At 63.7% G+C, this 12,747-nt stretch overlaps 1 protein-coding gene across 3 annotated transcripts in view; it reads left to right on the top strand.

Moving 5' to 3' along the window:
• Positions 1 to 12,747, top strand: part of LAMA5 (laminin subunit alpha 5) — a 58,894-nt gene that overhangs the window by 36,702 nt on the left and 9,445 nt on the right. For all 3 annotated transcript variants that reach the window (XM_017503481.2, XM_017503479.2, XM_017503478.2), the window contains 25 exons: positions 67 to 164; positions 245 to 446; positions 575 to 701; positions 1,251 to 1,390; positions 1,859 to 1,974; positions 2,057 to 2,268; positions 2,646 to 2,850; positions 3,063 to 3,207; positions 3,396 to 3,536; positions 3,619 to 3,780; positions 4,015 to 4,116; positions 4,201 to 4,284; positions 5,419 to 5,649; positions 6,369 to 6,482; positions 6,722 to 6,846; positions 7,019 to 7,099; positions 7,202 to 7,416; positions 8,048 to 8,148; positions 8,359 to 8,539; positions 8,640 to 8,789; positions 10,239 to 10,390; positions 10,461 to 10,571; positions 11,325 to 11,436; positions 12,015 to 12,185; positions 12,360 to 12,556. In XM_017503481.2, coding sequence (XP_017358970.1) covers positions 67 to 164; positions 245 to 446; positions 575 to 701; positions 1,251 to 1,390; positions 1,859 to 1,974; positions 2,057 to 2,268; positions 2,646 to 2,850; positions 3,063 to 3,207; positions 3,396 to 3,536; positions 3,619 to 3,780; positions 4,015 to 4,116; positions 4,201 to 4,284; positions 5,419 to 5,649; positions 6,369 to 6,482; positions 6,722 to 6,846; positions 7,019 to 7,099; positions 7,202 to 7,416; positions 8,048 to 8,148; positions 8,359 to 8,539; positions 8,640 to 8,789; positions 10,239 to 10,390; positions 10,461 to 10,571; positions 11,325 to 11,436; positions 12,015 to 12,185; positions 12,360 to 12,556 — 3,675 coding nt within the window. The remainder of the gene's footprint in view (positions 1 to 66; positions 165 to 244; positions 447 to 574; positions 702 to 1,250; positions 1,391 to 1,858; positions 1,975 to 2,056; positions 2,269 to 2,645; positions 2,851 to 3,062; positions 3,208 to 3,395; positions 3,537 to 3,618; positions 3,781 to 4,014; positions 4,117 to 4,200; positions 4,285 to 5,418; positions 5,650 to 6,368; positions 6,483 to 6,721; positions 6,847 to 7,018; positions 7,100 to 7,201; positions 7,417 to 8,047; positions 8,149 to 8,358; positions 8,540 to 8,639; positions 8,790 to 10,238; positions 10,391 to 10,460; positions 10,572 to 11,324; positions 11,437 to 12,014; positions 12,186 to 12,359; positions 12,557 to 12,747) is intronic.

The raw sequence follows: 12,747 nt of genomic DNA, 5'->3' as shown, positions 1-12,747 counted from the left end.
TCCTCCCCTTTCCTCCCCGTCCTCCCCGTCCCCTGGCATTGCAGCATCTCGTCCCTCTGCCTGCAGCACAGGATCACTCTGGTGCCCATGGAGGAGTTCAGCCCAGAGTTCGTGGAGCCCCGGGTGCACTGTATCAGCAGCCACGGTGCCTTTGGCCCCAGCAGGTAGTGGGGCTGGGATGGGCTGAGTGGCTGAGGGCCTGGCGACGGGGCCAGCTCTCACTCACCCACGGCACTCCTACCAGTGCCGCCTGTGTGCCCTCGCGCTTCCCAAAGCCGCCCCAGCCCATCGTCCTCAGGGACTGCCAGGTGCTCCCGCTGCCACCCGGCCTCCCGCTGACCCACGCACAGAACCTCATGCCAGCCACGTCCCCAACCGGACCCCAGCCTCGGCCCCCCACTGCTGTGGACCCCAATGCAGAGCCCACCCTGTTGCGTGAGCCCCAGGTGAAGGCCACACCCTCTGGAGGGATGGGAGCGTCGGGGCAGGACTCTGGGCCCCAACCCAGGGCAGGCGGTCCGGGGGGCAGCAGGGGCTCACAGCTCAGCCTGCTCACTGGAGCCTCTCCCTACAGGCCACTGTGGTCTTCACCACCCACGTGCCCAGCCTGGGCCGCTATGCCTTCCTGCTGCACGGCTACCAGCCGGCCCACCCCACCTTCCCCGTGGAAGTCCTCATCAACGCCGGTCGCGTGTGGCAGGGTGAGTGTCTGGGGTGGGGGCTGGAGGGGCTGCCACACACGATGAGGCTGGAACTGCGCTGCCTGCCATGAGTGACTGTCCCAGTGTCAGCTCTCAAACCAGCTGCCCTTGCAGGCCGCAGCCCCAACCCACCTGCCCGCCCGCCCCCTTCCCAGAAAAGCCCGGGTCTGTCAGCCTGGGTCCCACGTCCGCCTCACGCGCCGGGAAGCCCCGTGGGCTCCATGGCACTCGGCAAATTGAGAGCTTGTCCCAGGATGCCGGCTGGCAGCGTGTGTGACCCTGAGTATGTTCTGGTTCCTGGCTTGGCCAGGCCTGGGGTCCCGGACCTAGAGTTGACCTCTAGGTGCCCCACGTGAATCTGCCCTGTCATATGTGGCCAGCCCCCGTGACGTGAGGGGCCGGCCTGGCAGGCCTCATGGGCACGCCCCACGCCTGTGGCCGTTGACCAGCGGGCAGTCCTTGACTGGCCCAGCACTGCCTTCTTCCTCCCTCTGGGAGTCTCTAGGGCGTTGGGGCTAGGGCCTGACCCTGCCTTTGTACCCCGCCCAGGCCACGCCAATGCCAGCTTTTGCCCACATGGCTACGGCTGCCGCACTCTGGTGGTGTGTGAGGGCCAGGTCCTGCTGGACGTGACCCACGGCGAGCTCACTGTGACCGTGCGTGTGCCTGAGGGCCGGTGGCTCTGGCTGGTGAGTCCAAGCTGGTGTGCTCAGGGACCAGCTGTCATACTACCACTTGGGCTGGGTCTGTCCTTCCCTGGGCCTGCTAAGGCCCAGCTTTGTGCCCAGCAAAGCAGCTCCTGCCTCTGGGGACCTCCCAGTCCACCTTGTGAGGTTCCAGAGGGCCCCTGGGCCCTGCACCCTGCACCCTGCTGGTCAGGGTGGCCTTCCTGGAGGAGGTGGGGCCTGGACTATGAGAGAGGGAGCAGGAAGGCATGGCCAGTAGATAGCGATGTGGAGATGCCAGGAGGCCTCATCCACGCTGCTGCCACCTCACGCCCCTCAGAGCTGCTGTTTGGCTAGGAGTGGCTCCCCCAGTGGCCAGGGCCCAGGACCGGGCTGTGCTGCTGTCACCAGGACCCTGTCCCGGCCAGCCTCCGGGGGCCTCCCCACTGCAGGCTCTTTCCCCGCGGGAGGGTGACCAGGCCTCACCCCTAGGATTATGTACTCGTGGTCCCTGAGAACGCCTACAGCTCTGGCTACCTCCGGGAGGAGCCCCTGGACAAATCCTATGACTTCATCAGCCACTGTGCAGCCCAGGGCTACCACGTCAGGTGGGCCGGCTCCGGCAGGGCGGGGTCTGGGGCGGGGTGGGCCGGGCCGGGAGCTGGTCTCACCGCCAGCTTCTCCATGCAGCCCCAGCAGCTCACCCCTGTTCTGCCGAAACGCTGCCGCCTCCCTCTCCCTCTTCTATAACAACGGAGCCCGTCCATGTGGCTGCCACGAAGTGGGTGCCACAGGTCCCACCTGTGAGCCCTTCGGGGGCCAATGTCCCTGCCGCGCCCACGTCATTGGTCGTGACTGTTCCCGCTGTGCCACCGGCTACTGGGGCTTCCCCCACTGCAGGCGTGAGTGCCCCAGTCCCGGGGTGCCCAGTGGTGGGGAGATGGTGTTAGAGCCCAAGGTGGACAGGGCGACCAGAAAGCAGGGCACAGAGATCAGGAGAATGTCTAGAGCCAGCAGGGCAGTGCTGCCGCCCCGTCCGCGGGCCTGGGCCCAGGACAAGCTTCAGGGACCAGCAGGTGCTCGTCGTCCCCGACGATGGCGATGCCGATTCTGAGCAGCTGCCCCAGGTCAAGAGCTGTCCAAGGCTCAACGCCTGGGGCAGGGGTCCGTGCTCTTGTCTCCGCCCACCACACTGCCACATCCCGTAGGGCTACATTTGGGGCCTCTGAGACGGGCGGGACAGGGAAGACGGGTCAGCAATCCCTGTGCCCGCCCACAGCCTGTGACTGCGGCGCCCGCCTCTGCGACGAGCTCACGGGCCAGTGCATCTGTCCGCCACGCACCGTCCCTCCTGACTGCCTGCTGTGCCAGCCCCAGACCTTTGGCTGCCACCCCCTGGTCGGGTGTGAGGAGTGTAACTGCTCAGGACCCGGCGTCCAGGAGCTCACAGACCCTACCTGTGACACGGACAGCGGGCAGTGCAAGTGAGGGCCCAGAGAGGGTCACTGCAGCCCCCGGCAGCCTTAGGGTCAATATTTCCTCTTGTCAATATTTCCTGGTGCCCGCCCTGCTGGATGCAGCAAAGCCCTCTCCTCCACTTCTGGGAGTATGCTGCCTGGGTGGGGGGTGCCTACAAGGTCTCACTTTGGCCTGAGTGACGTGGGGTGGAGGGGCTCAGCTGCTGCCCCCGCTGCAGGTGCAGACCCAACGTGAGCGGGCGCCGCTGTGATGCCTGCTCTCCGGGCTTTCATGGCTACCCCAGCTGCCGCCTCTGCGACTGCCATGATGCAGGCACTGCACCCGGCGTGTGCGACCCTGTCACTGGCCAGTGCTACTGCAAGGTGAGTGAGGGCTGGGCCCGGATCTGGCCTCTCCCTCCAGCCTCCTCAGCTGAAACAGCGCCTTTCTGGGCAGCTCGGGATTCCTGGAAACTTTTGGGAGAGTCATCCTCACAGGCAAGTGGGTACTGGGAACCTGGGGTCAGGCATCTGGCACCTGCCGACCACCCTCGCTGTCCTCCCATCCCTAGGAGAATGTGCAGGGCCCCAGGTGTGACCAGTGCAGCCTTGGGACCTTCTCCCTGGATGCTGCCAACCCCAAAGGCTGCACCCGCTGCTTCTGCTTTGGGGCCACGGAGCGCTGCCGGAGCTCAGCCTACACCCGCCAGGAGGTGAGCCTGCAGGGTGGGGGCGGTGCCTTCCAGGGACTGGACACAAGATGGGTCCCTGTGACGTGTGTGTGTGCGCCCACAGTTTGTGGACATGGACGGCTGGGTGCTGCTGAGCACTGACAGGCAGGTGGTGCCCCACGAGCGGCGGCCGGGGACAGAGGTGCTCCACGCAGACCTGCGGCAGGTGCCCGAGACTTTCCCCGAGCTGTACTGGCAGGCCCCGCCCTCCTACCTGGGGGACCGGGTAAGCAGGGCATCAGGTCTGGGGGAGGCACTGTGAGGATGGCCAGTACACCTGGGAGGGCTGGGAGCTGGGAGTGGGGCTCTGTCCAGGGAGGAGAGCTCCGTGAGGAGCCCTGAGCACAGGTATCCGGGCCCAGCTCAGGGCCCTGTCCTGGTGGGGGCCCAGACCAATGCTGCTGGGCCCTGAGCCTGTGGCCAGGGTCTGGCCAGGTCATCTCCGTCTGTCTGCCTCCAGGTGTCATCCTATGGCGGGACCCTCCATTATGAACTGCACTCAGAGAGGCAGCGGGGAGATGTCTTTGTCCCCATGGAGAGCAGGCCGGATGTGGTGCTGCAGGTCAGGGCACTGAGCTGACGTGGAGGATGGGCGGGTGTGGCCCAGGCCTGTGCCCACCCTCACCTGGCCCATGTGCCTCCCCAGGGCAACCAGATGAGCATTGCGTTCCTGGAGCCAGCGTACCCCATGCCTGGACATGCTCACCGCGGGCAGCTGCAGCTGGTGGAGGTGAGGGAAGCTGGCTTGGGCACCCAGGTCCCTCCTGGACCTCAGCACAGCCAGGAAGGCTGGAAGGGTCCCCAGTGCTGCTGTGCCCATTCTCCACAGTGGAAATCAGCTCAGGAGCAGAAGCAGGGCAGGGGCTGGGGAGTCCACACACCCATTGTCAGACGTCTTCCACTCTGGTCATCCTGGGGGTTTCATGCTGTCTTCCCACCTGCTTTGTGTGTCCCTGATTGCTGAGGGATGAGCGGCTGTGCAGGGGCCCTTGGCTTCCTCCTCCGTGCGCTGCCTGTTAGCGCCTTTCGCCCATTTCTCTTTGACTTGTGGATCTTTCTCCATTTGTTATTCTTGGTGCCTGTCCTCTGTCACACTTCAGAGTAGCAGCTGTCTTCTCCCAATTCACAGCTCGGCTGGTTTTCCTTTAAGCTGGTTTTTTTGAGACAGAGTCTTGCTCTGTTGCCCAGGCTGGATGGAGTGCAGTGGTGCAATCTTGGCTCACTGCAGCCTCCACCTCCCAAGTTCAATCAATTCTCCTGCCTCAGCCTCCTGAGTAGCTGGGACTCCAGGCACCTACCACCATGCCCAGCTAGTTTTGTATTTTTAGCAGAGATGGGGTTTCAGCTGTGTTGGCCAGGCTGGACTTGAACTTCTGACTTCAGGTGATCCTCCCGCCTCAGCCTCCCAAAGCACTGGGATTACAGGTGTGAGCCACCATGCCCAGCCTGAGCTGTCTTTGATGAATGGTCTTATAGTTGTCAGAGGTCTGGACCACTGTCAGGTAGGGCTTGAATTTATCCTTTTTTTCCTTGGCAGCAAGCATTTTTCCATGTTGTTTAATAAAGTATTTGTCTCTACTTGATCAGAAAGTACACACCTATATTTTCTTCTAGAAGCTTGGCTGTTTTCTTTGTGTACTTCAATTCTTAAGGTGTCTGGAGTTGGTTTGGTATGTGGTGTGAGGCAGGGATCTAGGCGCTGACTGGCCACATGGGAAACTCGTTTTTCTACCTCTGCATACCTCCCCTTCCCCTGTGGTCTTTGTGCCCCTCCATCCCCTACGGGGTTGGGGGGGTCTGTTGTAGGCTCCCTTTTCTGTCCCATTGGGTGTGGTTCCACTGAGGTGCCATCTTGGACCCACAGGGGAACTTCCGGCACACGGAGACTCGCAACACTGTGTCCCGTGAGGAGCTCATGATGGTGCTGGCCAGCCTGGAGCAGCTGCAGATTCGTGCCCTCTTCTCGCAGACTTCCTCAGCCGTCTCCCTGGGCAGGGTGGCACTGGAGGTGGCCAGCCCAGGAGGCCAGGGGGCCCTGGCCAGCAATGTGGAGCTGTGCCTGTGCCCCGCCAGCTACCGGGGAGACTCATGCCAGGTGAGGTCGGGACAACACCAGGCTGTGAGGCGGCTCACCTGCACATGCCCTTCCCTCCAGTGTGCTGGTGTCCCCTTCCTTGCTACCCCCACCTCCTGTCACCTACTCACGCCTCTTCTTTCCCCTGCCCTGCGAACGCTGCTGGCTGACTCATGGGTCTGCCCGTCCCCTGCCGCCTGTCCACCTGGCCCTCCATGCACATATCCTCCATACCCATTTCTCACCCATCCCAGCCCCTGCTCACTGGGTCACCCGGACGTCCCCCACCCATCCTGACATCTGCCTGTCATTCACTCATCCCCTCGCCCACTGTGCGCCCGTCCAGCTGCTAATCTGTCTGCTGTAATTTTGCTCCTTCCATATGGGGAGGTTTGTGGTTGGACATCTCCTAGAAAGAGCTGCTAAGAGTGGAAAGAGAAGGCCCTGGCCCATTGGAAGGGGTGGTCCCCAGCCCCAAGGCCTGGTTCGTTCCCAAGCCAGGACATCCGTGTGGCTTTGAGAGTTGTGTCCTCGCACAGCACCCAGGTGCTGGCCCCCTTCCAGCTTGCCGGGGCCAGGAGTTCCTGACCAGCCTCTGACCAGAGGTGACCACTCTCCGTGGGCCCAGGGCTCCCAGTGCCTCATGCCTGAGGATCCCTGAGGGTTTGACCTATGAGTATGCGGGGTGGGGCCCTCCTCTTCAATCACTGCTGCCACCTCCACCCCCCATACTCCCCCAGGAATGTGCCCCCGGCTTCTATCGGGACGTCAAAGGTCTCTTCCTGGGCCGATGTATCCCGTGTCAGTGCCACGGACACTCAGACCGCTGCCTCCCTGGCTCTGGCATCTGTGTGGTGAGTGGGGGCCGGCGGGGCTAGGGGGGCAGCATTCACCAAAGGCACAGTCAGGTGTGCCAGGGAAGACCCAGGAGCTGCACTTCTAGGTCAGCTGAGGTGCAGGGAAGGGCACTGCCCAGGTAGGGAGGGCACTGTCTGGCTTTGGGCATGGAGTCTCAGGCAGGGTGGTGGGAGGTGCAGACTTGGCGGTAGGATGTGGGTATCCACTGTGGCACCGACTGTCCACTCTGCCCCAGGGCTGCCAGCACAACACCGAAGGGCCCCACTGCGAGCGCTGCCAAGCCGGCTTCATGAGCAGCGGGGAGGACCCCAGCGCCCCTTGTGTCAGCTGCCCCTGCCCTCTCTCAGTGCCTTCTAACAAGTAAGCCAGCCTCCTCGAGGGGCAAAGTCCTGACGCCCCACCCTCCCCCCATTGCCCTCGCCAGAGGCCTGGACCCCTAATCCCTGGTGTGTGGCCCAGCCTGAGCACAGTGTGCTCACCCAGGCCCGGGCGCCACCAGGGGCATAGTGACCGACACTGCTGGTCTTTGCAGCTTCGCTGAGGGCTGTATCCTGCGAGGTGGCCGCACCCAGTGCCTCTGCAAACCTGGTTATGCAGGCGCCTCCTGTGAGCGGTGAGCCGGGGCTGGGGCAGCCAGGCAGGGCCTGAGTGTTGACCCCAGAATACAAGAAGATGGGGGCCACAGGCCACTGACGGCCCCTCCCCACCCCTCAAGGTGTGCGCCTGGCTTCTTCGGGAACCCGCTGGTGCTGGGCAGCTCCTGCCAGCCTTGCGACTGCAGTGGCAATGGTGACCCCAACTTGCTCTTCAGCGACTGCGACCCCCTGACAGGCGCCTGCCGTGGCTGCCTGCGCCACACCACCGGGTCCCGCTGTGAGCTCTGCGCCCCCGGCTTCTACGGCAACGCCTTGCTGCCCGGCAACTGCACCCGTAGGCATTGGGCTGGGAGAGCTGCGCCCTGGGAGGGCTGCGCAGGGAGGAGGGAGGCCTGCTGGGCTTACCCCAGAAGTAGGCTGTGTGCCCAGTGCTGGGGCCCAGCCAGGACAAGGTGGAGCTGGCTCTCTGGGCTCATGGTCAACCCTTTGTCTCCCGCCATGATCAGGCCCTCCCATCCCAGCAATCAGGCCGCTTCACAATCAGGCCTTTCTCCGTCACAGGCTTTCTGCCTACCACAATCAGACCCTGTAGCAGTATCCACGTCCCTCCCCCACCCGTGACCAGGCCCGTTCCCCCACGATCAGGCCCCCCACTTCACGATCACATTCCCCTCTCCTACCACAACCAGGCCCCCTGGTTAGACACCACCACCAACGCCCCGCCACTGCAGCGCACATCGGCCATCAGATCAGGGCAGGCCGTTGTGCAGAGTCCACAGGTCCCCCAGGCCTGGCGGAGGCGGCTGGGGAGTGGGCCAGCCTGGGATGGGAGTGGGTAGCTGGGTGGTCTGGGCAGCCTGGAGCAGACAGAGCAGGAGGCAGTGAAATGAGGCTTGGAGGAGGTGCCTAGGGGAAGTCTGGGGGGTGAGAGGGCCCTGGGCTGCAGTCACGGACCCCTTCTGCAGGCTGCGACTGTGCCCCATGTGGGACAGAGGCCTGTGACCCCCACAGCGGGCGCTGCCTGTGCAAGGCGGGCGTGACTGGGCAGCGCTGTGACCGCTGTCAGGTAGGGCTGTGGGCTAAGCAGGGGTGGGTGGGTGGGGCCTCGGGATTAGAGGTGGGGCCTGGGGAGAGGGTGATTGGTGGAGCTGAGGGACAGGGTTTGATGGGCAAAGCCTCTGTGGGTGGGGCCAGATGGGCAGGACCCCTGGCCTCCAGGTTGGTCTGGGACAGTCTTGAGGGCTGGGCAGGGCAGTGACCACAACCTGTGCCACAGGAAGGACATTTCGGCTTTGATGGCTGTGGGGGCTGCCGCCCATGTGCTTGTGGACCGGCCGCCGAGGGCTCCGAGTGCCATCCCCAGAGTGGACAGTGCCACTGCCAACCAGGGACCAGGGGACCCCAGTGCCGAGAGTGTGCCCCTGGCTACTGGGGGCTCCCTGAGCAGGGCTGCAGGCGTGAGTGCCGGCGGGTCACAGGAGGGCGCGTGGGGACTTCTGAGTAGGGGATGCCCCAAGGTCCCAGGCCAGCCACACTCACCCAAGCTCCCCACCTCAGGCTGCCAATGCCCTGGGGGCCGCTGTGACCCTCACACAGGCCGCTGCACCTGCCCCCCGGGGCTCAGTGGGGATCGCTGTGACACCTGCAGCCAGCAGCACCAGGTGCCTGTTCCTGGCGGGCCTGGGGGCCACGGCATCCACTGTGAAGGTACGTCCACAACACCCCACTTTGCCAACCTGGGTGGAGTGGGACCTGAGCCCCACACTGCCTGGTGACCTGTGTTAACTTCGACCTCCCAGAGTGTTCCCAGCTGCCCTCCATTTCCCTGTGGAGACCCATGCCTGTCCGACTCCATCCATGCTGAGGAGCGCTGTGGCTCCATTGCTGGCTGCACCCCTTTGCTGGCTGCACCCCTCTACTGTCCCTAGCCTTCTTGTGCGCCCTGACCCTACCCCATCTGCTGGCCCCATCACCTCTGCTGGCCCCACCATCTCCACTGGGCCAGCTGCCTCCACTGGCCCCACCCCTCTTCACCTCACCTGCTGGCCCCACCTCACCCACTGGCCCCACCTTCTCCACTGGCCCCACCCCTCTTCACCTCACCCACTGGATCCACCTCCTCCACTGGCCCCACCTCTCTTGACCTCACCCACCGGCCCCACCTCCTCCACTGGCCCCACCCCTCTTCACCTTACCCACTGGCTCCACCTCACCCACTGGCTCCACCTCCTCCACTGGCCCCACCTCTGCCACTGGCCCCACCTCTGTCACTGGCCCCATCTCCACTGGCCCTACTCCCTCCAGTGGCCCAGCCCCTTTTAGTCCCACCCACATGCTGGCCCCACCTCACCAACTGGACCTGCCTCGTCTGCTGGACATGCCCCCTCCACTGGACCCGCCCCCTCCACTGGACCCACCCCTTGCCTCCACTGGCCCTGCCCCCTCCAATGGCCCCACCCACATGCTGGCCCCACCTCATCAACTGGACCCGCCTCCTCTGCTAGACCCGCCCCCTCCACTGGCCCCACCTCCTCCACTGGCCCCACCCCTTGCCTCCACTGGCCCTACCCCCTCCAATGGCCCAGCCCCTTCTGCTGGCCCCACCCACATGCTGGCCCCACCTCCTCTGATGGACACGCCCTCTCCACTGGACCCGCCCTATCCACTGGACCCGCCCCCTCCACTGGCTTCGTGGCCTCATCCCTGCCCCACTGTATATTCACCCTTTCCTTGTGCTGGATTACTGGTATCCAGTCAGTTCCTTGCTGACCTGACCCCTGTAATGACCTTTTAGTTGATCCTGGGAGCCCCATGCTGGCTTTTGACCTCCACTAACCTTGTCATCTTCATCCCAGCTCAGTCTCCTGTGCCAGCCCCATGCTGACCTCATGACCCCACCCTGGTGCCATTCCCCTGGCTTCCCCCGTGACCCTGGTGCCAGCCCCAGCCCCTTGTGCTGGCCTCTGTTGCCCTGGCTGACTCCAAGCCCTTCACCCTTATCTCACTTCTACCTGACCCCATGACTCTGCCAGAACCCTAGGATCTCCCCATGGGTCCTGTGTCCCTAAGCTGACCTCATGACCCCGGGACCCCAGCTGGTCATCCTCCCCTGCCCTGACCCCATGACACTGACCTGTGACTCCACACTGCCTTCAGTGTGTGACCACTGTGTGGTCCTGCTCCTGGATGACCTGGAGCAGGCCGGCGCCCTCCTTCCCGCCATCCGCCAGCAGCTGCATGGCATCAACGCCAGCTCCGCTGCCTGGGCCCGTCTGCACAGGCTGAACGCTTCCATCACCGACCTGCAGGTACCGAGCGTCCCGGCCTTCCCTCCCCAATCCGGGGCCAGTGTAGGCCCTCACCTTTCACTCTCCCCAGAGCCAGCTCCGGAGCCCCTTGGGCCCCCGCCATGAGACGGCACAGCGGCTGGAGGTGCTGGAGCAGCAGAGCGAGAGCCTCAGGCAGGATGCACAGCAACTGGACGGCCAGGCAGGAGCCCCGAGATCCCCAGGGCCCGGGCGGCTTTCACCTGGGTTCCCGCCAGCATTTCACTCGTCCTTGTTCAGCAGATGTTACCTCAGGCTTCGCACAGGTGTCCGTGCAGGGGACAGGAGCTCAAGAGCTGTAGGGGTTGGCCACGTCAGTGAATTACTGTTTAAACTACCTAATGCAGTTGTTGACGGCATATAATCTCACTCAAATGTCTTTTTTTTTTGAGATGGAGTTTCTCTCTTGTTGCCCAGGCTGGAGTGCAATGGTGTGATGTCAGCTCACTGCAACCTCCACTTCCTGGGTTCAAGTGATTCTCTTGCCTCAGCCTCTTGAGTAGCTGGGGTTATAGGTGTGGTGCCCGCCACCACACCTGGCTACTTTTGTGTTTTTAGTAGAGACAGGATTTCTCCATGTTGGCCAGGCTGGTCTCGATCTCCCAAACTCAGGTGATCCACCTGCCTCGGCCTCCCAAAGTGCTGGGATTACAGGTGTGAGCCACTGTCCCCAGCCTCAAATGTCTTAATGAGTAACTATTATTAAATTGACAGTAATTAACAAATGGCAAATAATAACCAATTATTTTAGTTAAGTAACAAGCGATAAACAGCAAGTCATCAGATAGTTAAATAGATATGAGGTCCCTGTTCCCTCTCCCTGGGACCCTCAGTGTGCCCCAGACCCCAGGCCCTCCCTTGCCACCCCTGACCCTTACCCACCAGCAGCTCGGGCTAGTGGGCTCTGTCTCCACAGGCTGCAGGGACCCGAGACCAGGCGGGCCGGTTGCTGGCCAGCACCGAGGCCACACTGAGCCGGGCGAAGATGCTTCTGGCGACCATCCGGGCTGTGGACAGCACCCTGAGCGGTAGGGGCCAGCCTGGCAGGGCTCAGAGCCAGGAGGGCCGCCTGGGGCAGGGGTGGGAGTCCTGACCAGGCTTGGCCTGGAGGAACAGGCAGGGTCTGTGTGCTTAGGCGGGAGATGGTGCCTCGGGAGTAGAAGAGGGTTGGGAGGTGGGCAGCATAGCTGTGTGGCCAGACAGGTGGCCCAGGAGACACCTGACCCCTCGCCAGCCTCCCCAGGAAACATGCCTGTTAGGTGTTCACACTCACAGACCCCATAGTGCAAACTGAGACATAGGGTTGAGGAGAGATATGGCTCTCCAAGCCGACCTAACAGGACCTGCTGGCCCAGCCCGAGGGTCGTCCAGGAGTGCCACTTCAGCAGAGAGCAGGACAGGGAGCACGGTGGGCAGGCAGAGAGGGGTAGGACCAGCATGAGAAGGCCTCGGGAGCTGGCTGAGCAGACTGGTGTGGGTGTTGGGGCACTGCAGGAGGTGGGGGCTGGGCATAGGATGGTGGGGCTGGGGTCTTGGGCCTGGAAGCCAGTTGGCAGAGGTGCACTGGTACAGCCAGCCCAGGCTCTGACGAAGCCCCGCCCCACAGAGCTCACATCCCAGATGGGCCACCTGGGGCTGGGCAATGCGTCGGCTCCGTCAGGTGAGCACCTTCGCCGGACGCTGGCTGAGGTGGAGCGGCTGCTCCAGGAGATGCAGGCCCGGGACCTGGGGGCCCCGAGGTCAGCAGCTGAGACTGAGTTGGCTGCAGCGCAGAGACGTGAGTGGTGTTGGTCCTGACAGGTGGGGCGGGGAGAGGAGCTCTGAGGGGGAGGTCAGTGTGGAGTGGCACCAGGTGGGCTTCACTGGGCAAATGAAGCTGGCAGGCACCAGGCATAGACCAGGGGTCACAAAGGGCCCTGGCTGCCAGAGTGACCACCCTCACCCTGACCAGTGCTGGCCCGAGTGCAGGAGCAGCTGCGCAGCCTCTGGGAGGAGAACCAGGCGCTGGCCACACGCACTCGGGACTGGCTGGCCCAGCACGAGGCTGGCCTCATGGACCTGAGAGAAGCCTTGAACCGGGCAGTGGACGCCACACGGGAGGCCCAGGAGCTCAACAGCCGCAACCAGGAGCGCCTGGAGGAAGCCCTGGTGAGGACCAGGGACCTGTTGTTGCTCCTCTTCCTGCTTCCCCTGCCCCCTTCCCTCCTCCCTCTCCTCCTCCCCCTCCCCCTGCTTCCACCCCTTCCTCTTCCCCATCCCCCCTCCTCCTTCTCCTCTCCCTCCTCCCCTCTCCCTCCTCCCCTCTCCCTCCTTCCTCTCCCCTCCCCTTCCCTTCCCTC

This window comes from Cebus imitator, unplaced genomic scaffold (genome assembly GCF_001604975.1).
Source record: "Cebus imitator isolate Cc_AM_T3 unplaced genomic scaffold, Cebus_imitator-1.0 Scaffold311, whole genome shotgun sequence".
Classification (NCBI taxonomy): domain Eukaryota; kingdom Metazoa; phylum Chordata; class Mammalia; order Primates; family Cebidae; genus Cebus; species Cebus imitator.
The sequence above is the reverse complement of the archived record's forward strand: the minus strand, read 5'-3'. Positions and strand labels throughout refer to the sequence as shown.